Source organism: Symphodus melops, assembly GCF_947650265.1.
Source record: "Symphodus melops genome assembly, chromosome: 13".
Lineage (NCBI taxonomy): Eukaryota > Metazoa > Chordata > Actinopteri > Labriformes > Labridae > Symphodus > Symphodus melops.
This window is the reverse complement of record NC_136703.1, coordinates 14,031,071-14,054,530: the sequence shown is the minus strand read 5'-3', so window position 1 is coordinate 14,054,530 and position 23,460 is coordinate 14,031,071. Positions and strand designations below refer to the sequence as shown.

The 23,460-nt window shown below is 41.1% G+C and overlaps 1 protein-coding gene across 4 annotated transcripts in view; it reads left to right on the top strand.

Annotated features, from left to right (window-relative positions):
• Positions 1-23,017, top strand: part of arhgef25a (Rho guanine nucleotide exchange factor (GEF) 25a) — a 41,195-nt gene extending 18,178 nt beyond the window's left edge. For 3 of the 4 annotated variants that reach the window (XM_079360383.1, XM_079360386.1, XM_079360385.1), the window contains 15 exons: positions 8,519-8,826; positions 9,300-9,410; positions 12,646-12,770; positions 13,370-13,436; positions 13,794-13,897; positions 14,078-14,147; positions 15,616-15,705; positions 16,840-16,932; positions 17,420-17,470; positions 17,558-17,635; positions 17,763-17,954; positions 18,179-18,359; positions 19,396-19,625; positions 19,735-19,869; positions 21,163-23,017. In XM_079360383.1, coding sequence (XP_079216509.1) covers positions 8,519-8,826; positions 9,300-9,410; positions 12,646-12,770; positions 13,370-13,436; positions 13,794-13,897; positions 14,078-14,147; positions 15,616-15,705; positions 16,840-16,932; positions 17,420-17,470; positions 17,558-17,635; positions 17,763-17,954; positions 18,179-18,359; positions 19,396-19,625; positions 19,735-19,869; positions 21,163-21,288 — 1,961 coding nt within the window. In that variant the 3' untranslated portion in view covers positions 21,289-23,017. The remainder of the gene's footprint in view (positions 1-8,518; positions 8,827-9,299; positions 9,411-12,645; positions 12,771-13,369; positions 13,437-13,793; positions 13,898-14,077; positions 14,148-15,615; positions 15,706-16,839; positions 16,933-17,419; positions 17,471-17,557; positions 17,636-17,762; positions 17,955-18,178; positions 18,360-19,395; positions 19,626-19,734; positions 19,870-21,162) is intronic. The other variant, XM_079360384.1, reaches the window with a different exon arrangement.
• Positions 23,018-23,460: the final 443 nt, after the last annotated feature.

Here is a 23,460-nt window from a genome sequence, read left to right as displayed (position 1 = left end):
ATTCTCCCTGTCTCAGAGTTCACTTGCAGAGTCTGTTACTTTATATATAGGCTACAATCTTCCTAGTAAAGGAAGTTTTTCCTGTCGAACAAAATAAAATTCCAACATTATCCTCAGGCTCTCTGAGATTCATGTTTTTCTGTGGTAACACTCGAATAACAAATAGCATGTTTGCTAACACATTTACTAAAGGTGGCAATCAGGATGTGAATAAAATAGATACTTTTTCAGTTTGCATTGCTTTAAGTTGATTGGTTAGAAAACTATCCATGAAATGAAATGGTATAATACCTTAAGTGTGTGGGCATATCCTCTTTTTCTTGACAAACTGTCTATCCATAACCTACAAGGCCATAAATGCTGTCAAATCAAGGAACTCTGCATGCAGCCTAGATTTATGTAAACCCTTTTATAACACTTATTGTGGATATTCATAAGACACTTCATTAATGTCTGTGTGGAGAGCTCTTGATTCAATTGAGGATTTGGTCTGAAATAGACAAAAGCTGACAGGTGCAGATGCTTTTCTTGAATTTGGAATTAGATTTTCAAAGCATCCTTTTTTGGGAACAGCATTGTTTCACAAATGAGAACAATAAGTGGTGTTACTGTTTAAATATGGATGCAAATCTATGCTTTTTATTACCCTGTGTATGTGTTCACCACATGCAGCTTCATATATGAGTTAGTTTCCATGTGGAACATGTGTAGGTTGATTTATTTATTTTTGCTAATGGTTAAGCTTCTGTGTGGCTGTCCCTTAGTAGCCTTTAGGGTTTAGTTGCTATGGCAATAAGACTGAACGGAAGCATGGGGGCAATGAAAGGAAGCAGACAATTTGTCTGGAAAGCCCATCATGTCTGAACCTTAACATAAGTTATAAAAATCCAAACTAGAGACGTCTGAATTTGGAGATGAGCTTGTATGCTGATGATATGATTGTATTCGATGGTAAATTAAATCTTTATTGACACAGTTAAACCAAATATAACCTGTTTCCAGTAGCATTGACTGCTTGGGGTTTAGATAAGTTACCTTGTTGGGTACAAACTGTGAAAAAAAGCCATAAACAAAAACCTGGAGCTGAAAGTAACAGAGCTGTGAACATAGCTGCCTTAAGAAATCCCAGTCTCTTTGAATTTGCTATGGTTTCTCTCTTTTTTGTTTGTGTGTGTGTGTGTGTGTCTGTCTGTCGGTGTGCGGGTGTGGGCGTGTGTGTGTGTGTGTTTGTGCGTATGTGCACCGAGATAATCACAGTGATGATCAACAGTATCCAATTCGTGCAGGAGGGCACGTTTGCTCTCTGTTGCTCGTTCATCATCACTAAAATAATCTGGGCGCACACACACACACACACACACACACACACACACACACACACACACACACACACACACACACACACACACACACACACACACACACACACACACACACAATGTCATTTTGAGGTGATGTTATAACTCTTTGTCATCCTTCATTTCTCAACATACCAACCTTATCATACAGATTATTAATTATATGTATTATTATTATTATTGTTAAAACCATATCCAATATTCAAAAGTGTTTTTTAAATTAATTGTCATGGGCTATATCAAAATTAGATATTCAATTGCATATTCAATTCAGACCTTCATGGCCATTGTTTGCTTCTGTAGAAGAGGCACTTTAATTCATTTTGAATAATAATGAAAAAAAAAGTGAACAGAAAATCTTTGTTGGGGTTTTTTAGATTTTGATTCATGCAAAAATGCCTGTCTCTTTAGCTCTTATTTTAATGATGCATGCTAGATCTATGATACTGTCCTTTGAAAAATGAAATCATCAGCTAATTTATATTTCTTCATTTTCCTGTTGAGCTCATAGTGCTTTGCTAAAATCTCTTCCCCTAGATTCATATGTGAGTGTGTTTGCTTCCCTGTAGCTTACATTAAAAGAAATAAAGGCAGATGGTGCCAGGATCTTGGCAAGTCTCTCTCTGAATGGTCTGAGAGGAACGTCTGGAGTTCTTCAGGCACACAGTCACTATAAACACGTATCCAGTTTCACACTGCCAAGAGTAAAAAAAAAACAGAAAACGGGTCTGCAGTGACAGAGCTTCTGTGTACTCACACCAAAGCATCCTTTGTTTTGACCAAGTAAGATCTAGTTCAAATACAAAGAAGGTGCTTGAGGAAGCAATAAGAGGCCCACATGAGATAAAGGCACAGTCCTCACCACTAGAAATGTATTGCCATACTGATGTTGACCTGGTTTTCACAGTCAATAGCACTAGTGGCAGTTTGGATTTATCTAGAACTCATGGCTGTTTCATAAGCGCTCATCAGGAGAAGTGTCTGAATCACTCCTCCACTGTGTTCCACAGACAATGGGATTAATGCCAGCTTCATCCATTCAGGCCTGTTTTTTTTTTGTCTCTGACTACGATGCTTTACGCTGATGAAAAATGTGCCTCAGAGTGCAGCTGATGGAAGGAGACATACCGTGATGGCTTCAACTACATATTTTCTTCTGTCTAGTGTGTATGTGTGTGTGTCTGTGTGTGTGTGTGTGTGTGCGCGCGCGTGCATGCAAGCGTGTGTCTGCATAAACTAGGTCAGTAGGAGGACAGGAAATCTCTGTTCACTTGTCTGTCTAACTGCTGTGTCCCTCCAAAATGTATGCATGCAAATACCCTGAGATAAGACACACAATGGTGACAGCAGCAGAGCTTTTGCAGACATGTCTGTGTCCTTATGCATAAGATTAGGAATAAGTGTCACCCTGCACAAAATACCCTTGAGTAAATTTTGACTCTAGCAGCGGCCTAATCACCTCTCTTTTTCTCCTCTTTTCCTCTACTTTTGCTCAAAGTACTTAAACGTTCCTTACTGCTTAGCTATATCACAGATCCCCTCTCAACTCATCGACATATCCCTCTCTTTCTGCTGGTTATCATAACATACATTCTCATTGGAAAATGTCAGAGGATTTCTAAGATTTTGGGTTCAGATGTTTAAAACATACCTTCAAAATCACAGCTGGAGAAGATAAGAGAAAGGCAGAGGTTACAGTATATACTTTGCCATTGGAGCCAGTTGGTTTTGCATGTCAGAGTTTTGATGGTCTCAGCAGCTTTTGGGCAGAGAAGGGCATTGCAACAGAGGAGGGAATTGTGTGTTCTGATCCAAGAGCAGACCTAGCCAAAGTCCAAAAAGCACTGCAGTGCAGAGGGGGGGCAGACATTATTAAAAAAAGAAAAAAAAAAAGAAGGCCAGTTAAAGGTGGCAAGTTGTTGAGGAAAATAAATGAAGATAAAAGAAAGAAAGAAGATTAAATAAAAGGGATAAAATACTGTATAAAAAAATAAGGTTCGGGGCAAATAGGATGAAAACCACCCAGAAAAATAAGATAAAAATCAGCAGTTTTAAGGGTTTAAAGTCTCCTTTACATGAAAGAATCACAACTAAAACAAGTGTATGAACTGATTCACGAGAGTACACAGTTGGAAGGTCTATTATATTTATATGTAAAAGTTCATCAGAGGACACCTTGAGGGTTTCCGGTCAAATGCTGCAGATGCTAAGTGCCTCGCTGTCTCACAGGTCGTTCAGTCTGCACATATGAGCGACTGAGTGCACCTTAGGTCCTGCGAATTGATGGGAAGAGTGTCCATTTCCTCTGAGTGAGTGAAATATAATATGCAAGTTCAGCTTGGCTAAAGAGCTTTGAGGGTGTGTGTAAGAGAGAGAGAGAGAGAGAGAGTGAGAGAGAGAGAGAGAGGCGATGAGGATGGTGCGGAGGGTTATTGTGATGACGCAGGAGGTGTTTAGTGCCATGTGTTGATCACCACACTCTCAGCCCCCCTGGGTTGTGATCTTTGAGGTGCTGGCAGTGATAGTTTGGACTCTCTTAAACTCAACTGGACACTGTAAAGTGAACAGCAGCCTGCCTGCGTCAGACCTGCTATGTTTTTTTCCGTGGCAGAAAAGACACTGGAAGCTCAGGTTAGTCTGCACTTACCAATCTGGATAACCATCCTAAGAACACTAGTTAATGAAGCCTAAATTGCCTTTATGATCACGAGAGGCAGTCGGATTAGGAGAGAGCTCCTGAGTGGAGTAACTGTGAACAAGTTTGCTCCATTGCAGCCAACAGCTTTAAGCTGATCTGTTGGCTCAGCAGCACTCACTTATAAAGTGATCAATAAACGGAGATAGACTCTGTAATAGGACAAACACAAAAGATATTCACCTACAAATCTAAAGGTTATTGCCACTTATTAGCCTATGTTCTTAATTCCAACCTGTGTTACCTTCATGTGAGTTTTATATGTTTTTCTTCCAAAATAACAAGGGAAGCTTATTTTTTAGATTCATTGTTTCATTGATTATGGTTCATACCAAAACTATTAGAACCGTTTTCCCAAACAGAATGCAGACAGCCAAAATTTCCACTCAGACGTTTACCCTGAATCTTACAAGATCCCTCATAAATGTTCAAGCAAAGTCGGACTAAGCTGGTGTGAGAACGCAGCAGGAAATACTCGGTAGGGGGTTGTGACATGTTTATCCTCTGATTAGAGCATGACAATTGACTGTTTGCAAATTACCGTTGAAAGCTCCATGCACATAATTAAACGGCTTTATTATATTTCCTGTTTGTCAGTATGTTCTTCTACTCACTTTTGTTGATATTGTTGTTCAGACTCTGTTGCTGTCGTCTCTCGGGCTGGGAATCTTTGGGTGTCTTCCTATTCGATTTCAATTATTGGGGTAAAAATTTAATTCAGAATCAATTTTCGATTCAAAACGATTCTGGATCCCTGGAGTCTTTTTTTATAATTAGTACATACTTCACGATCTCCTCCAGTCATCTGTGAGACTGCCTGTTGCTCTATTTTGCATTCTACTGATTTAAAGAGCAGGGAGGAAAAAAACAGAACAAAACATATTGTAAGACAGTCAGAACTTTAAAAAAAATTATTACTATGACGAAGCACAACCCCCCCCCCCCCCCCCCCCAAAAAAAACCAAACAAACAAAAAAAACCCAACAACAACAACAACACAAAAACCAGACACATTTGATGGTGTTGTAGATGTGAAGAGTGAGGTGAGAGATGTTTATGTGTGTAAATATGGATGTGTTGATGTGTATTTCCAGGTTGTGGTGTGGCATTGTTTTGTTCTTTCGCACATTTTTTTTTTTTTTTTATGAGCAGAGAAAATGATGATTAAAATAAGACAACAAGTGTCAGCTGCAGACCTAAAAAAACAAGACCAGACAGAATATGAAGCTTGATGTAGTGCTGGAACAAGTTGGTAAATCATATTGTGTGTTGAAATCCCATTATGAATAAATGAACATAAACTGCTTAAATTAGAAATACCGTTATGCAATAAATATGATCATTCTGAACAGAGTGAGTATGAGAAGCATCAAGAGAAAATCTGGAACCACTTTGCTGCAGAAACCGACTTGGCTCTACAGTTGCATAGTACAGCAACTTTTTGGGCAAGCCTCCCACCTAAGGCACACGGCCCAGTCTTTCAGACAGCAAGTGGGCGACTAGTGAAAGCCAGCATTAACTGATCACTGCAGATCAGATCAGCTTAATGCAGTGCTGCTGCTCTGTGCAGTCAACAGTTTATTATCCTTAGCACATAAACAATACTTAAGCTGCATTAAAAGAATCCGCCTGGGTGATCTTTGCTTTGCAGCGCTGTTATGAAGACAAATGTCACCAGGTGCCAATAGCATGCAACACACAGAGCGAGCGGGTGAGGGATTGTTTTATTTCCTCAACTTCCTCTGTGTAGGTGTATAATGTTATCAACTCCTCTCATCTTGAGCAGAGGCATGTTTCTCTAAGGGGAAGCTCATCATCTCCCTTTGTGTGTAACAGCTTCCCTGTTGTTAATGTGAAACAAAAAAAAAAGTGTTATACAAGTTCTTTATAGGGTTTCATAAAAAAAAAAAAAAGTGATTATGCTCTCCAGGTTCAACAAAAAAAAGAACTGCATATGTTAGGCTGTGCAGGGAAGCTGTAGAGTTGCTATAGTTACGAATGCAGACATAACGATCCTCATCATAAAACCAGTGAATTACCCACACGCTGCATGTAGTTAATCTCTACTGTGTCTTCCTGACCCTGGGTTTTAAATTATGAAGCAGCACTTAACTGCTTCCAGGCACATGAACACACACAGTGTCAGCCTCTCTTCCCCCAGCCACTGATAAGCTATCTCAACTGATGTCTGGTGCTGGTTAGAAACTCTCTTTGTGACTGTGTCACTGCACTGTGACCCCCTAAACCCCTGGCCTGTCTGACATAACCTGAGCAGGGAACTCTGGGAAACACAAACCTCTGGACCTGGACCTGGTTGGAGGTCAGAGAAGCTGGGGTCGAGGTTATCACATTCACTCAGCGTTATTTCCACTTCCCTTAGAGATTGTGCATGCTTTGCCAGAGGGGTTGGCATGGGCCCTACTCAAGATCTGATTGGCCATCCCAGCAAATCAGAGGCATACCATTTTTACAATATATATATATATATATATATATATATATATATATATATATATATATGGTGAAATTAACTACTAGGGCTGTGTTGGGACAGACTGCTTGTAGATTTGTTTGTGTTTATGTGTGACACATTCCCTTTGTTATAGTTTGTTTAATTGAGACTTTTGACACACATCTTACTTTTGAGTCTTTAAAGAATAAGTCTCAGAAGATAAATACCTCGCAACTGCTTTCTAAATGAAGTCAGTAAAATAGTATACATAGAGATATATACTTTATGCCCCCCCTACCTACATACTGTAAGTCAATGTTGGGCCACCCAAGTTTAAAAGAAGGCTGGGCACGTCTCAGGCTTTGTATGATGGCTTACAGGATTTTTACAGCACCAGCCATAAATACATGATCTCTACAGTTCAGCTGTGATGTTTCAAAATGCTTGATCGCAGACATGTGTTTCTTTGACGTTGCCTGAGTGTCACGAAGAGGGATTGTTTAAAGTGTATGTTCTCTAGTCTTTCTTGTGGGGCATGAAAATAAATGGCCAGACATGTAATAAGAGATACTGTAAGAAATGCTGCTTTGAAATAAACAAGGATCCTAGCTATCGCAGCTAGGAGCCACAAACAATTATTTTATTCAAAGTTAAACAGTATGCAATTGAAGACATGTGTTCGCCATTTCTGAAACACTGTCACTGTGGTTTGAGTTGTGAAGTGGAGAGTAAGGGACAAATTTACGCAGCTATTTTTCATCCATATTGCATTTTTGAGGACAAGTGATTGAAGTAGTTATGTATTGAAAAGCCAAACGGACACCAAAAGCGTTCCATGAAAATGTGATGTAGCTGTATGTTCTAAACCTGTACTCTCACATAATTGTATAAGCCAGTGTGGCTTCTGTAGTCTGGGTCCCTGCTGAGTGAGTGCAGCGATACGATCTTCCTCTGAGGCTTACATAAGTTATTAAGTCAGTGTTGTCTCGCACAACCAAATTCAAAACAAATTTACATAGTTTTGCAAACTTTTGGAAAGTGATTTTTTTTTTTTAAAAGAAAGTACAGTCCTTCAAATTTCAAGATTCAGATCGTACTTGGTGTGCAATAGTAACTAAATTCGATAAAAGCTAAACCATTGTGGAGAATCCAAGCATGAGAGAGGGTTTCTCCATCTGTAGAATTATAGTGATCAAAGGTCAGAGGGTCAGCTCAGGGGCAAGAAGATGAATGAGAGAATGTCCTGAGCGGACAGCTACAGATAAAACACTCGCTCAGAGGAAAGCTATCTCAGGACTGAGGAAGGGTGGTGAGGGTTGGGTGGATGAGGCAGGATGGGAATTGAAGACCAGACAGAAAAAACAAACAGTCCCCCAGCAAAGGATCTTCCTCTCTACAAAGGATTAAAGTGGATGTCCGGTCCCAGCTCACCCCCACCTCGTAGCCCACTTCCCATGTCCTCCTGACATTTCTGTGCAGAAAGCGTCCTGCAACTGGTCTGAAGCAGTTTTTCTTCTTTTACATTCAAATCTGACTAGCCTGACTTCCTCTGTGCGCCTTACATCACACTCTGAGCTGTTGATGCTATTGGCTGCTGAGCTAAAATATAAAAATCCTGGTTTGCTTTGTATAACCAGCACAGACCATATTTTATGGTGCAGCTGTGTTTGGAGAACATTGCTATTTATACACCCACTCATAGTTTTATTGCTCTTATTGCTCATAGTCTTTTACCTCTTGTTCCTGGTGTTGACATCTTCTGCCTCAATCACCTTCAAATGACCAACACTGCTGCCCTTATCTTACTATCAATGAGGAGTTCTGCTGCATTAGAAAATAGATTTTCACAATGGCTTATTGGGTTCATTCAAAGGGAAGTCTTACCGAGCACAGTCAGGATGTGCTTTGCCCTCCGACCCATATTTATCTGCACATTAGTCAATCATTAGACTCTCAATATTTTTAAAAGATTAATCTCTGTTCTCTCTTTTCTTATCTGTTTCCTTTCTTCAGATTCGTACTCTGCAGCAGGCAGCGAGGGCAGCATCTCCACATCCGTGGCATCCCTGCCGCCACAGGCCTCCGGCAGCTCGGCCCCGAGCTCTCCAGGCTCGAAACGCTCTGTGAGCACCCTGAAGAAGTGGCTCACAAATCCTGTCCGCAAACTCAGCGCTGGGGCCACGTCCAAAGGGGAGCGTCAGGTACGCAAACTTGATGGAAAGCCTCCGCCTCTTCAGTCACACAGCAACAGCCTGGACCTGGGCAGCCCCCCAAGGCCTGATGATACCTTCACCATCCTGCCTGTAACCCACAGAGAACTGGTAAGTTAGAAACTGTAACATAGCCCCCTTTTACAAGGTCACAGGAACTGTTTAAACAAGACAATGTATTTGAGATGAGCCACCTTTTAAGTAAACATAACTGGAATAGTTCCCACACTTTCTTATCTCAAGACCTTCTTATAAACTGGTTCTGAAGTAAACATGTAAAGTGTCAGCCTTTTATAAACACAGGCCAAAGCCAACATCCTTTTTGTAACCTGTTTGTATTAAGAAGCGTTTGAATATTAGCAGAGACACAGGTTTGATGTAGAGTTGCACTAAGTGCCATGACAGGTGGAGATGTTATATAAGAGCAACACTGCTGGCTCAGCCTGAAGGACCTCACGCTGCCTGTGACTCATGTGCTCTCTGTCTCGCTGCCTGTGCATCTCTGCACATCTCTCTGTGTCTTGCATGAGCATTGCTACCTTCATTCTCCCGAATGTTTATATTGTGTTGTTTCTGTGTTCCAGGAGTGGAAGGATGGCCTGGCTAGCCCTGAGGACCTGTCACCTGCTACACTGCAGGCTCCTAGCTACACCACCGACTCGCTGATTGGCTGCACGTCACTACCAAACTCCCAGGTCAGCCATGCAGGATGCACTATAAAACTTGAAACCTTAAGATATCAAACAGAATCAGTGTTTAGGAATCAAGTAAAAGTAGTAATTTTTGGCAGGATGGAAACTTAAGTAGTCTTTGTATGCATGGCCTTGAGGCAGGAGCCACAAATAACCAATACTACAACTGCTTTACTATGAAAATAAACAAAGCAAGACTTCTTCTTCCTCAACCACACACACACCTGACCACAGATACAAAGATATAAAGACCCTCACATATACACACATGCAAACACACACACTTGTAAGGGAGTCTTAATGAATACAAGGCTCTCTCAGAGCAGATCGATTCACCAGAGGACCAGAGGGCAGCGACTGACAGCGACCTGTGTGATGCATGACTCACATTCAAGATGTTAGAAAAAGAACACGCCCGAAGAAAAAGAGGAAATGGCATGAAAACAGCAGATGTGATGAAAGAGGACTCCACTTGTGTTAATGGACAAAGAACGCTGTATGCGCACATACGCTTCCATTTTTCCGACGAACACTCACAGATTTGAGGGTCCCTTTAGAGAAGCAGAAAATGGGATTCACTTTAACAGCAGTAATAATGCATGAATTCTGCAATGCCTAAACCCTATCCCTATAGAGTCAATCAATGACGCTACCCAGGGGTTTGAGCTCTTTCGAGGGTTTCCTGAGGTGAAATTGACACCAGAGCACTTAAAGCCTGATTTCAAGTCTCAACAACACATCAGAAGCCATGACTACATCTGAGGGTTGACCTCTGTGCTTTGGTATTTTCACTGCCAATCTTGGCAGAAAACGAGCGAGGGGGTCAGAGAGGGAGAGAGGGATAGAAGTGAAGAGATGAAATTATGTAGGTCAGCTATCTGAGAGTGGTGTTTCCTGTCTCTACACCTTTAAACGCCTCATATCCAGTGTTTAATGCTTGGAATTGTGTTTTTTTTTATCTTCTTCAAACAGCTGAATCTCATAAAACAACCATAGCAGAAAAAAAAAATTCTGCTGTTTTTTGGTCAATAGAAGAGTTGTTTTGATTGTGTGTCAGCAGTTAAACAAGATGTGGTGTCATAAAAAACCTCCACAGATCACCAAACGTATTACATTCCCCCCCACCACAGAGCAGCTTGTACTGTCTTTCATATCGCCAACATGTACATAAATGAACACATAATTAAGGTGAACTATTGAAACAGGTTGTGCTGTTATTGTGAGATCTTATAGAAGCTGCCCTTTACTTTGCAGCACAGGCATCAGTGCTGTTAAAGTGCAGTTCCAGCACAAGAGGCTGCGATGCAGTAACTTCGGTTTATGCTTGCACGTCATGAGGAGTTATGGTCCCTTTGAATCATCTGTGCCATCAAACCCAAAATGAGAAAATGGTGATGCTTAAAATGCCAATACAGATCTGTCTCGCTCGAGCAAATATTGTTGGCTACGTTGCCTGAATATTGGTGCAAAAATCAAATTTAACACAAGAAGTGTAGTATTTATTTATAGGGAAATCCCTGTATCACTCTAATATCTCTGATTTGTTTGAGTGTATTCATTCCTGCAGTGAGTGGTTTGTTTTACTTGAAAGGTGCACAGTATAGTGTTTTTTTATTTACTATCAAAACTTTGCTAAAAGCGCTTGTTTTCCTTGTCAATAATCTTTCAGATTAGACAAAATAATGTATATCCCTGTTCTTGAATAATGGAGCTTTTCAAAGATCCGACACAAAAAAAACCTCCCCCCACATAACCTCATCTTTTACTGAAACTGTTGTCAGTTTTTTTTCGAGAGCCTGAGTAGAAAAACAAGACTTTGCAACAGCAGAAGAGGGGAATTTTTCCTGTGGGCTTTGCCACAGCACATCTGGAAGTGATCAGGGAGCCAGGGAGACCTGTCAGCCAGGCTGGAACTCTCCTAGCGGGGCAATACGAGCAGAAGGGAGCGAGGGTCCTTATAGAGCCTGTCTCTCCTTACACTCCTGTCTCTCGACTTCCCCTTTATCTCCCCTGTGCTTTTCTTTCTCTCTCACACACATCAATGTGACAGAGGAGACAGCTCCAAGCTTATAGACACCAACAAGTTAATCACAGAAATGTCAAGTGAACAAGTTGAACCAGCCCAGAGGAGAAAAGGAGAAAGTTCTGTCCCTTTTTCCATTTGTTTATCTATCTATCTATCTATCCAATCTATCTATTTATTTCTCCATCCTGCTGCCGTCTGCAAGGGGAGACTGAGGGATTAGACATATGTCTTTTGTGTGTTTAAGGTGGGGAGGTCTTGCTTGACTGAGACAAGGGGACACAGGGACTTAGGTGAAGACAGACTTCTGCCTTTATAAGTTTACACAGCCGTCAGAGAGTGAATGGCCTTTAGAGAAAAAGCTGAATATAGTGTGTGAGTAGACACGTTTCCACAGAGAGGTGGAAGCCGGTCATTTTTCAATCATACAACGGTGAGAAGTGTTCTTATTATGCAGAAGAAGTAGGTTACACAAACGCGTGTTGTGTGTAGATGTGAGGAATGCGTCCATTGAGCTGGGGATGATTTAAATCCTTGCACGCTTTGTTGCGGTTTGCACAATGACTGCATTTGCACCAGGCCCCCTGCAGGAAGTGATATCAATTCCAGGAAAAAGCATGAAAAGGAGGTCATGTATGTAATGCATGAACACAATCGATTAGATCAGAGCAACCTTGGCTTTATCCTGCGTGCATGTCTATTTGACGTAGATGTTGCTGTGAGGTTAAAAATAAGGCTTCTTTTGTGATGTATTTACAAGTTCTGTTGAACCCTCAGGTGGCAGGAGAAGAACATAACATCTATTAATTCCCACATACTGACATGGCCAGGGGTGTGCAGTAATTGCATTCGTCTTCCCCTTCCTCCATCAAGAATCTTCACGCTTTTATTTGTTGTCTACGGCTGCAGCCAGCCTGTTGCTGCTTTGAACTCTGTGTCTTTATCTTTCAATCTTTTTCTCTCCGTCTATCTGTGGCTGATGTGAACAGCATGGATCATTAATGGTGACTATCTGAATCTCATCTTATCATTCAATCTCTGTTCCTCGAGTCCCTTTGCTCTCTGTGGTCACCTTGGCAACCTGCATCATTATCATCCCTCTCCCGCTCTTTATCTCTCCTCGCTTACTTTTTTTCTTCCTGGCGTGATCCACAATGCTTGCAAAGGGCCTTTGATAAACAGTTCTTCTGCCTGCCTGTGTGTCTGCCTCCTCAGGACACTCAGTTCAGCAGTGCTCTGCCTGATGACAGCGGCTCCATCTTGATCGACGACAACTCCAGCCAATGGTCAGCCGCGGCTGACACTGAGGAGGAGAGGAGGAGTGCCTTAGAAAAAAGCATGTACGTGTTTGATCAGTGCAAAGATCCGCACATCTGCCAATGCAGTTCCCCAACATATGATGCAAATAAACGTGTTTTAACACAAACAACGTTATATGAAGCAGAGCTTTAGAATGCAGCTGTCGTCAAGGGTTGTGTAAGACTTCCCCATAAGCTATGGAAAAAGTCAGATTTATTGCATTTTAAGTTTTCCACTGTTCTCAAGTAAATGTTTACCATATACCCTCCAAGTTTAGAAAATTAGCTAAACTTAAAAAGCCCGTTGAAAGTCATGGACATTGAATTCAATATTTTTAAGATTACTTAAAATGATCTAATAATTGACTCTTAAGACCGTGTGAGTTACTCTAATCAATTTATTTATTTATTTATTTAAATGAAAGTGCATCAGGTCAATAATGTTTCCATTTTCTTTGAATTAGTTCCGAAAAATGAACATCTTTCCAGAAAACCTCTTACTGCAAATCTACAATATGGTAGCTTGAACAGAAACATATCATAAAAGTAATACCTGTGTAATAAAGTTTCACCAGATTTTGTGCAAAGTTACTGCGGAGACTTTGCTCTCACCCTAATCGTTGCTCTGTGTATCTTCACAGGTATGTTCTCAAGGAGCTTACAGAGACTGAGACGCACTATGTGGTACACCTGGGGCTCATAGTGGAGGTAAACTTCACAGACTGCACTGACAGAGAGTCTGTCCAACAGAGCTTTAAATCCTCATCATCACTCCTCCACTCTCCTCCTCTTTCCTCTCGTCTGCTGCCATCACAGCGGCTCCACTCTTAAGCAGATTTTGTGAATTATTAGTTTGAAGAGTGTTATGTCGCAGGGGGATCTGCCCCCTGATGCTTTAAATAGCTGCATATATTTTAGTTCAGAGACAAATCTTTCCCATATGAAAGTTAATATAAGCTATAACATTTTGTGATTGCTGCTGTCTGTTACAGCAACCAAGCTATATTTACTGGTATAAGACAAAATGTTGTTTTTGTTGACTGCAGCTCTGTCCTTTCATTTCAGGGCTACATGGCCACAATGAACTCCAAAGGAATACCAGAGGACATGAAGGGAAAGGACAAGATTGTTTTTGGGAACATTCACCAAATATTTGACTGGCATAAAGAGTAAGTTCTTGCTTTTAACATACAAGAGGGAAATTGTGCGTTGCGTTCAATTTGAAAGGCATACAGTGATTTGTGGTGTATTTTGAGACTGAGAGAAATACAAGGAACAAAAGTTCAGGAGACAAATCTGACCTTCTGTTTTGGGTATTGTTCATGTTTGGATGTGTTTTCTCTCTGTAGCTACTTCCTGGGAGAGCTGGAGAAGTGTTTGGCAGAGCCCGAGAGGCTGGCTCAGCTCTTCATTAAACATGTGAGTTCGACTGTCTTGCATAGGCGCACACACACACACACACACACACACACACACACACACACACACACACACACACACACACACACACACACACACACACACACACAACCCACTGGAAGTGTCTTGGTCTGCTTCCTCGTGCTGTTGTGCGTTAGTGTAAATAGAGCTAAGAAAACACGCTGAGCTCCTGTTTATTCTACACCGCACCTCTCTCCTCCTCTCCAGCTTCTCTCCCTCCACTTCCTTGTTACTGATATGTCTGTGTTTTCACAACACACACACACACACACACACGCACACACACACACACACACACAGAACGATACCCTTGGCCATTTCCAGTCTGGGCTGGACTGGTCAGGAAACACTGGGGAAACAACAGTTAGGAGCAAGAATAAGAGGAGCAATAACAGACGCTCAGCTCAGGCTCTTTGATATGAAGGCCTTACTTTAGCAACCTACTTCTTACCACATATGCTGGCTAAAGAAAGAACAAACACATGCAACATCACTGTGAAGTGTATTGTGTGAGAGCATGATCTGGTGAAAGGTCACAGGGTACGATAAATTAGATTTCTGTTTATTGGTAAAGAGGTGGCGCGTGCAGACAGAGCAAACATGGTGGGTTATTTCATTAACTTGGCTTCTCTTCTATTGTCTCAATATGAATGACTTAAAAGTCTAAATCTCTCTTTTTTATTCATTCCTTCTCTGTAGCTCCTTTAACAATTTAATAACACTCAGACAACAGGATATTCAACTTAAAAGGCTGCAGAGGGAATAAAGAAACTTGTAACTAAATCCAAGCACAGTGTCAAACTGTGAAAACAAGCAGACTTGGAACATGGCCCTAATGAAAAGCAGAATCTGCTTCTAACACGAGCTGTGTCACCGATACGCAACATGTGTGCTCACTTACGCACATGCAACATATAAACAGACCAATACGCTCCATGCACATGTACTTTTCCCCTTGCAAAAGTCTTGTGCCGGGTTACATGCGGTCCATATTCAGGCGGAGCAGCTTGTCGGTCTCTAGGTTACAGAACCATGAAGTGTGTTGCTAGGGGCAGTCGCATAACTACAGGCTCTAAAAGGCTCTGGTTACAGAGGGTAACGTGGGTAAATTATACATCACCTGAGGCTCATCTACATGTAACTCCAAGAGAGCTCAGGCTAACATATTTGTACTACCATGCCAATTAGTCTGCGCCCACACTGCACATTCATTCAGTCTTTCTTTTTCTTTTTTTAATTGACATGTTCAGAACAAATAATAAAAAAAAAGAAATTTATTGATTGTATTTCTTCACTTGCTTGTGCTTTTCCACATGCGATGCAATCAAAGGTTTTGTTTTGTCACAGTGATGCTCATGAGAAAGTCTTTTTCACACAGCAGCTAATCTGTATCAGAGTTCCAACTAAGTATTATTTTTGATAGATGTTTGTCTGGTTTGTAATGCAGGAGAGGCGTCTGCATATGTATGTTGTATACTGTCAGAACAAGCCCAAGTCGGAGCATATCGTCTCAGAATATATCGAGACCTATTTTGAGGTAAGTACCGCTTTTATTCATTTTGTGTAATAAAACATTTTTGTAGAGTTTTACAGCGGTTATAAAGTTGCCTTAAAACAAGAAGGAACTTGGTTGACATTGGGTTGGAGTTTGCCCGGTCTACCTGTGCACACGTTGGTTCTCTACAGATACTCCGGCCCTCCTCCCTCATTGGGTTAACTGCAAATCTAAATTGCCCGTAGGTCCCCAAGATGGGTAGCCAAAATCTGAGGGGGATGGCAGCTTTGTCAGCTTTGAGGTTGTCAAAATGAAATTTGCACATAATTACTAAAATCATGACAATACGTACTGGATAGTTTATACTAATGTCTTTTTGGTAAGAGCCTGTGTTTGTAGGCCTTTTTTGTGAGAATGTTTTTTGGGATAAATGAAAGCGGGGGGGGGGGGGGGGGGGGGGGGCACACAGCTTTTCTGAGATACAACTAGGGGGAAGCTCCAAGGAAAAAGGTTGGGAACCAATGACTTAAAGTGTGACCAAGGTTAATTAACACGTCGGCCCCATGACAGACTGTCAACCAATTCAAGCGGCTTCTCACCAAATGACAGCTTGATTTGTCTCCAGCCCTTAGACCATGGTGATGATACAGCTGGCAAAAGGTTTACATTTTGAATTGCTGGCTTTGGCAATCTGGAAGACAGACATAATTCTACCTACCATATAATGTGTATTTATATGTGTAAATACACCTAAACATATGGAAATTGGGCCCTTGACAGAAATAAACAGTTTTCTTCTCCTCCCACCAGATTTAAAGAATAAGTCAATTCTAGATCCTTTTTTTGATTTTGATTTGAGTGTGCTGATGATTTTTGATCTAGGAACCTTGCATACACATTTCACCAGTTAACTCAGGCTTCTAGCTAATAGGCCATTTAGTATGCTTGAATGTCCAATTGTACTTTACTACATACGTACATTATACATGACCTCGGGGCTGTATTTTTAGCAGCTATATATTATTCAGATTGTTCTTTTTCATTGACAGTAAACATAACACAGGTATATAAAGATGAATCGTTTGTTACAGGAGTCATAATGGCCTCTGCTGTTGGGTTTATGCTGTCTGTCATGTTAACTGGTTGCTGTGTTGTTGTGTCCGTCTCCCCTGACAGGAGTTGCGGCAGCAGCTGGGCCACAGGCTGCAGCTCAATGACCTGCTCATCAAACCTGTCCAGAGAATCATGAAGTACCAGCTGCTGCTCAAGGTGAAAGGCAGAGCACTGCTGAGCTGTTGACACACACCAACACCTTTACACACACACACACACACACACACACACACACACACACACACACACACACACACACAATTTGGTGTCCACTGTGCAGCTGTCGGACAAACAGCAGGGTCAGTCACGAGATGGTAAACATCATTCTCCCACACAAACACACACACACAGATGACACATCGGCTGTGTTATAATGTCTGTTCAGGCTACTTTCAAGCCAGAGAGGAAGAGACAAAATTACATAATGAGACTTGGTTTTAAACAATCACGTCTGATAGTCTTTAAGGAGGATCATAAAATGACATCCTTGGAATAAAACGTGGCCTAAATATAAATCTTTACCCTTTGGCATTCTAATAAAAGTTGGGTTCAACCCCCTTAAATACTTCTCCAGATGTCTTCCGCTTATTCAAAGCAGTAAATCTGGAATTCTCTGGTGACCATGCTGTGTTTATTTCAACAGGACTTTCATAAGTATTACACCAAAGCTGGGATGGACACAGAGGAGTTGGAGGTGGGTGTCCAAATGCAACATTTTGACGATTCATTAAAGTTTTGTGCACTGTTTATGAAAACCTCACTTTTTTTTTTTTTTTTACAGAAAGCGGTTGAAGTGATGTGCTTCGTGCCAAAACGTTGCAATGACATGATGAACGTGGGCAGACTACAGGGCTTCGAGGTACGTCGCAGGAATTTAGGTCATCCTTCAAGTCTTCAAAACATTTCTCATGCCAACTATGCATCCCATTAAAACCACACCATAAACACTTCCTCTGCTGTTGTGTTTATGTTCCCTGTCATACCAGGGGAAGATCACAGCACAGGGCAAACTGCTCCAACAGGACACGTTCACTGTCACTGAGCAGGACAGCAGCTTTCTGTCCCGCGCCAAGGAGAGGCGGGTCTTCCTATTTGAGCAGCTTGTCATCTTCAGTGAGCCGATCGACAGGAAGAAAGGCTTCTCAATCCCAGGATACATTTTTAAGAACAGCATTAAGGTGGGCGCCCACTGAGGATCAGTTATCTCAGATCAGTGAGATTGGGAAAGTACAGTAGACTCTTGTGTTGTGAGTAACGCAACCAATTCAAAGCAACAGAACCACACTCACTCTTACTTAAATCAGCACACATTACATAACCCCACAGCAGGGACTTTTTAGAGGCTTGAGTGTGTTAACAAAGTGAATCTTCACAGATGCTAATCAGATGTGATACGTTCCAGGTGAGCTGCCTGGGGGTGGAGCCTATCGTGGAAGGCGATGATGCCCGTTTTGTGCTGACCTCACGAAACCCAGACGGTAGTGTGGTGCGGTTCCAGTTGCTGGCCACCTCCCCAGAGATCTGCAGAGCCTGGATCAATGATGTTGTACAGATCTTGGAATCGCAGCGCAACTTCCTTAATGGTAAGTCCCTGTTAGGCTCTGAAGACTACTCAACATCCTGAGGATCAATAAACAATATGTCAGTGTGGTATACTTTCCATTAATGGACGGGGCTTTCAGGGATCATTCACAAGCAGCTGAGTCAGTGTGAGTTAAGAAATGTTTTGTTTGATGGTACAGTCTGGTCAATGGACACCCATTTTTGTCAAAAAGAAGCTCAGATCTATCTATCTATCTATCTATCTATCTATCTATCTATCTATCTATCTATCTATCTATCTATCTATCTATCTATCTATCTATCTATCTATCTATCTATCTATCTATCTATCTATCTATCTATCTATCTATCTATCTATCTATCTATCTATCTATCTATCTATCTATCTATCTATCTATCTATCTATCTATCTATCTATCTATCTATCTATCTATCTATCTATCTATCTATCTATCTATCTATCTATCTATCTATCTGTATTAACACTTTGTTTGTAGTGAATTTCATTTTAACGTTCACAACATTTGTTTGTTGGTGTCGTTATCACTATTAACAAAGACAGTCGTTATTTCTCCCCCTATTGATTAAAAGGGGAATCTACAAAACTAGAACATTTCCTGAGGAAAATCATAATCTCATCTGCATTTGTTTTATCTTGCTTGAATTTTTCTTTCATTAAATATATCTAGAATTTGGTTCAGTTGTTTGTACATGTGTTTGTCTTGTCTTTGTTGAGCTTAAAAAACACACACATTCTTTACAGGTATTTCTAAAAGCAAATTTGTTAATATAGAATGTTTGGAAAAAAAATACATATACGGAATTCAGATCTATCTGCCCTTTATCCAGAGTTTGACAATTGTAACATTGTATATGTCTTAATCATTTTACAGCCTGACGTTTGAGATTATAGCACAGTGTCAGAATGCGAAAAGCATAATTAAACTCTGTTTAATTCTGATTGACAAATAGAGGGTTTAGGGCTTCTCCCTGCTGTGTAAAACATTAAAGCTAAAGTGAGCTTTCTAGGAACTGTTTCCTCATTCTCTGTTTCAGCCTTACAGTCACCTATTGAGTACCAGAGGAGAGAGAGTAAGTCTAACAGCCTGGGCCGCTGCATGAGGCCCCCTCTGTCTGCCGCCAGTGCTCTTCGGCCCCACTCCTCCGCCTCTATTGACCGCCATAAACTTCCCTCCCTTCAATCTCACAACATCTCCTTACCCTCACTCTACCTGCCCAGCCAAGGCCAAAGCCATGGACCCAGCGAGATGTACTCACTGCGGGATGTACGTGTCTTTAGTTGTCTCCTTCTTATTGTCGCACAAAGTAAATGATAAAAACAGCAAATGGCCTTGTATACTGGTAGTAAAGGACCGACTTTGTTTACATTTACAGCCTGCTGTGGCCCAGCCATGTCCTGCTGACTCACACACTGTTTCTCCCTCCCACGTCCAACTGGGCTTCACTGATCGGCCAAACTGTCAAGCTGTGTCAAATGGGCTGTACACTCCCACCACACAAAGTGCACAGGTAAAGTATGTGCATGTGTTTTAACACAAATGTCCATATAAGGGCCTTGATATTACATTTAGGATGTATTTTATTCGTTTGCAGCTTAATATTTTGCTCATCATTATTTAATAGCAGCACACTGAGCTTTAATGACAAAACAAGCAGCAGGAATCAAACAACAGGGACATAGAGGGGACATTTCCCAATGTCTGACAATAAGTGTGTTCATTAATGTTCAATAAAGCATGACAGACCTAAGTTAAGGGTAACCTTTTATTTAGACAAACATACAGTGAGATGGGCTTATAAGAAGCGTTGTTTCTCCCCCTATTGGTTAAAAGGGGAATCTACAAAACTAGAAGATTTCTTTAGGAAAATTATAATCTCATCTGCATTTCTTTTATCTAGCTTGAATTTTTCTTTCATTAAATAAAATAAACAAAATTTAATTTCTACTCTACTCTACAGCCACACACTTTCAAAGATTCATACATATACTATGTAAGATATTAAATCAACTTCAATGAAAACCATTTTCTGAACTGCAAATATGCTAAAAGAACAAGTATGAAGTGTAAGAAATAGATATCAATAGTATAAAATAATGAGTGGCCTTGTACCATGTCGCAGTACCAGACTGTAACATTCAGGAAGTGTTCTGTAAGGCAAAGACAGACGTTTATGTAAAGTCATTTAGGGAGTCTGTTGCCCCTTGCATTTTTTAAAAGCAGTGCTGTTGGGCTCTCCAACCCGGAAGGATGTGTTCAAGCTTCAGGTTTCTCAGCTATAACTTGTATACAAACTCCTAACTTAGAACTGGCAAATCACCACATTGACCCCATTATTTGTTGACGAATAAAATGTGTATATACATACGTATTTTTCTGAATTCAACAAGAGTTCCTCTGGTTTATATAGTGTTGAGAATCAGGTCAAAGTTCTTGTACTTTACTGATAGTGTCTCCTCTCTATTGTTGGGCTTTACATTATTCTGTCATCACTCAGCCTGTTCTCCTCTGTGGAACAGTGCAGACAGGCCAGTAGTTGTTCTTCACCTCACTCTGTTTACTCAGGTTGAACAGATTTGGTACAAAAAAAAAACCAGGAAGCAGACAAGGAAATCAGAGAGATGCCTATCAACGGCAAAGAGTGTTTTCCATGCTTGTGCAAGGGGATGGAAGGGGTATATGGAGACATTCACTGCAAGTTTACATGAAATCCTCCGTCAGATAAAAGTAAATAAAAGTTGTCCATGTTTGTGTTGTAAAGTGAAGTACTCTTAAGCTGTGTGAATGTTCCCTGTCTCCCAAGCAGAGGGCAGCAGAGGGCAGCAGAAGGGGCCAGCCTACTGATGCTGGGAGCCAGCCACCATTGTCAGGCCCCTCATCCGGACGTCGCCCCAGCAACCTTGCTCAGCTGGCCGAGGACGACCTATGAGCTCATTGTGTCACTTGGGTCAGGAGGATAGCAGCTAAGGCCACAACAGTGGAGACTGAAGGACTTATCAGGTGTCTGTTCATAAACCTTCACCTGGTTCAATCAGGATTTCTAGCGGAAAATGAAGGAAACTGAAGGATCATGGGAAGGAATTATAAGATGCAACTATAAACCGACTTTGTTCCAGTTTCTAGAGAGCAGGTCATAAGAGGGACAAACCTTTGTCACCTTTATTGTACATGAATGGCACCCAGTGGGATGTTTCTGGGTTCAGAGTAGAAAAACTCAGTGTTATGAAAAAATCTACTTTTTAGCTTTTTGAGAGTTTGTATGCCACACTTTTCTGGGGATTTGTTTGATAAAGAGATATCCATTCCTAAAGGGGGAGGTTACTGGAGCTTTGTGTGTGTCTGAATGCATGTTTTTGTGGATGAATGCATGAGACTGTGTGAAGGGTGGCAGCGGCTCCTCTCGCAACCCTTTTTATTTTCTGTTGCCGCATTGTGAAGACAAGAAGTACAGCTACATTATTACATTTGTCATTCCCCTGCTGACAACTGAGTTTGCTGTTGATGTGGACAAGAACGGGAAAAAGTAGAACACTTGATGTGAACATGCTACAAGGACTTCACTCACTCTGGCTGAGCGTGAAGAACTTTCTTTGAGAGCTCCTGTGCTCTGTTATTCTGTTTGACAGACCCCTTGTTTGATCTGGACAAAAAAGGCCTGATGGAGCCCCCTGGAGGTTGTCTGTGGGTATGACGTCATTTCAGAATACATTTTTTTTTTTTCCTCTTTGGACAAATCTAGAGGAGCTGCTGGTGCAGGAGGTGCTTTCAGACGGACTGCTGTGCTGACCCAAAGTGTTGCATGCCACATCTCCTTGATGACTGACTGTCAACGTGCTAGATTACACAGAACAATCTTCCCAGGTCAGAGTGGATGCATATTGTTTTGGGGACACAGGCCCTTAAAGTGCATTGGTTTAATCTAATATATATTTTATAAATTCACCGTTGTCATGTCCAAACTGTGCACGATTTATTTTTTCTCTGTTAGCTTTAAATTCTGTACAGCGCGTTCATGTGTCCAGCTCTTCTGATAACCTCAGTATCCCAAGAAATGTTTCTGTTGGTTAAAAACAAAGGATAATGTCTTTCTGGTGGACAGAGTAATGCTGATGTGTCTGTATGCTCGCTCTTCTGCAGACAACCGTGCCAAAAACAGCAACTCACTGCTCAAAAGATTCATGCGTTTGTTCCAATGTTCACTTCAGTCCACTGATCTTAATAAACAAGCACAGACTCAAAGTAATGTAACAAAAAGAGGATGCAGTTCACTTCTCTGGCCAGTAGAGGTCCCTAAAAGGCTTCCCCCTACACTTTAGTTTGATCCTACAGATTCACCAAAGATCAATAGACTTCATATTTAAGTTCTTGCAGTGAAGGAAAAGCTGCTTGATAATCAATGTGAAAAATGAATACCACAAAATTAACTGATAAGTTACACATATGTTGAGTTCAACCATCTCACAGGATCGCTCTGCAGTTACTGTGAACTGATGTGTTCAATGGGAACAACTGATCAGGGACATTTACATTCACGATTTAAAACGTATACCACTACAGGGCACCAAAGGAAAGAAATGACATAACGATGAGGTTGTTAAATGCCATGTTAGACTTAGCAGAAACTGTTGTATCATATCAAATAAAAAAAAAGTGTCTTTTTGGAACTGAGTGCAGTTTTAATGTTTCTCTACAAATCTCTTGATTTGCAGGATTACAATGACGGCTGAATCTATTTCGATTTTTTGCACACATTTCTTCTTTACTAATGTTCTTTTTATCCCTGAATGATGCTTTTTTTTTTTTTTTTTTTTTCATTTTTACTGTCATCTTTCTTTATTATAAGTCTTTATCAATCAACCAATCATGCAACTGAGTTACTCTTTTTGGTGCTAACCACTTGGAGGCCATAGTCTTCACTGCTAATAAAGACAAATCTTCACAACTGATAAAGACAAAAGGCAAAGCCTTTCACCCCCCCCCCCCCCCCCCCCCCCCCCTTGGAGAAAGTTCAAACAGTATGGAAGACAAAGAGAAGAAACCCCTGGATGAGCAGACATCTGGTTGACTGGTCTATGAATAAAGCCTCATTCTGGGCAGTAAA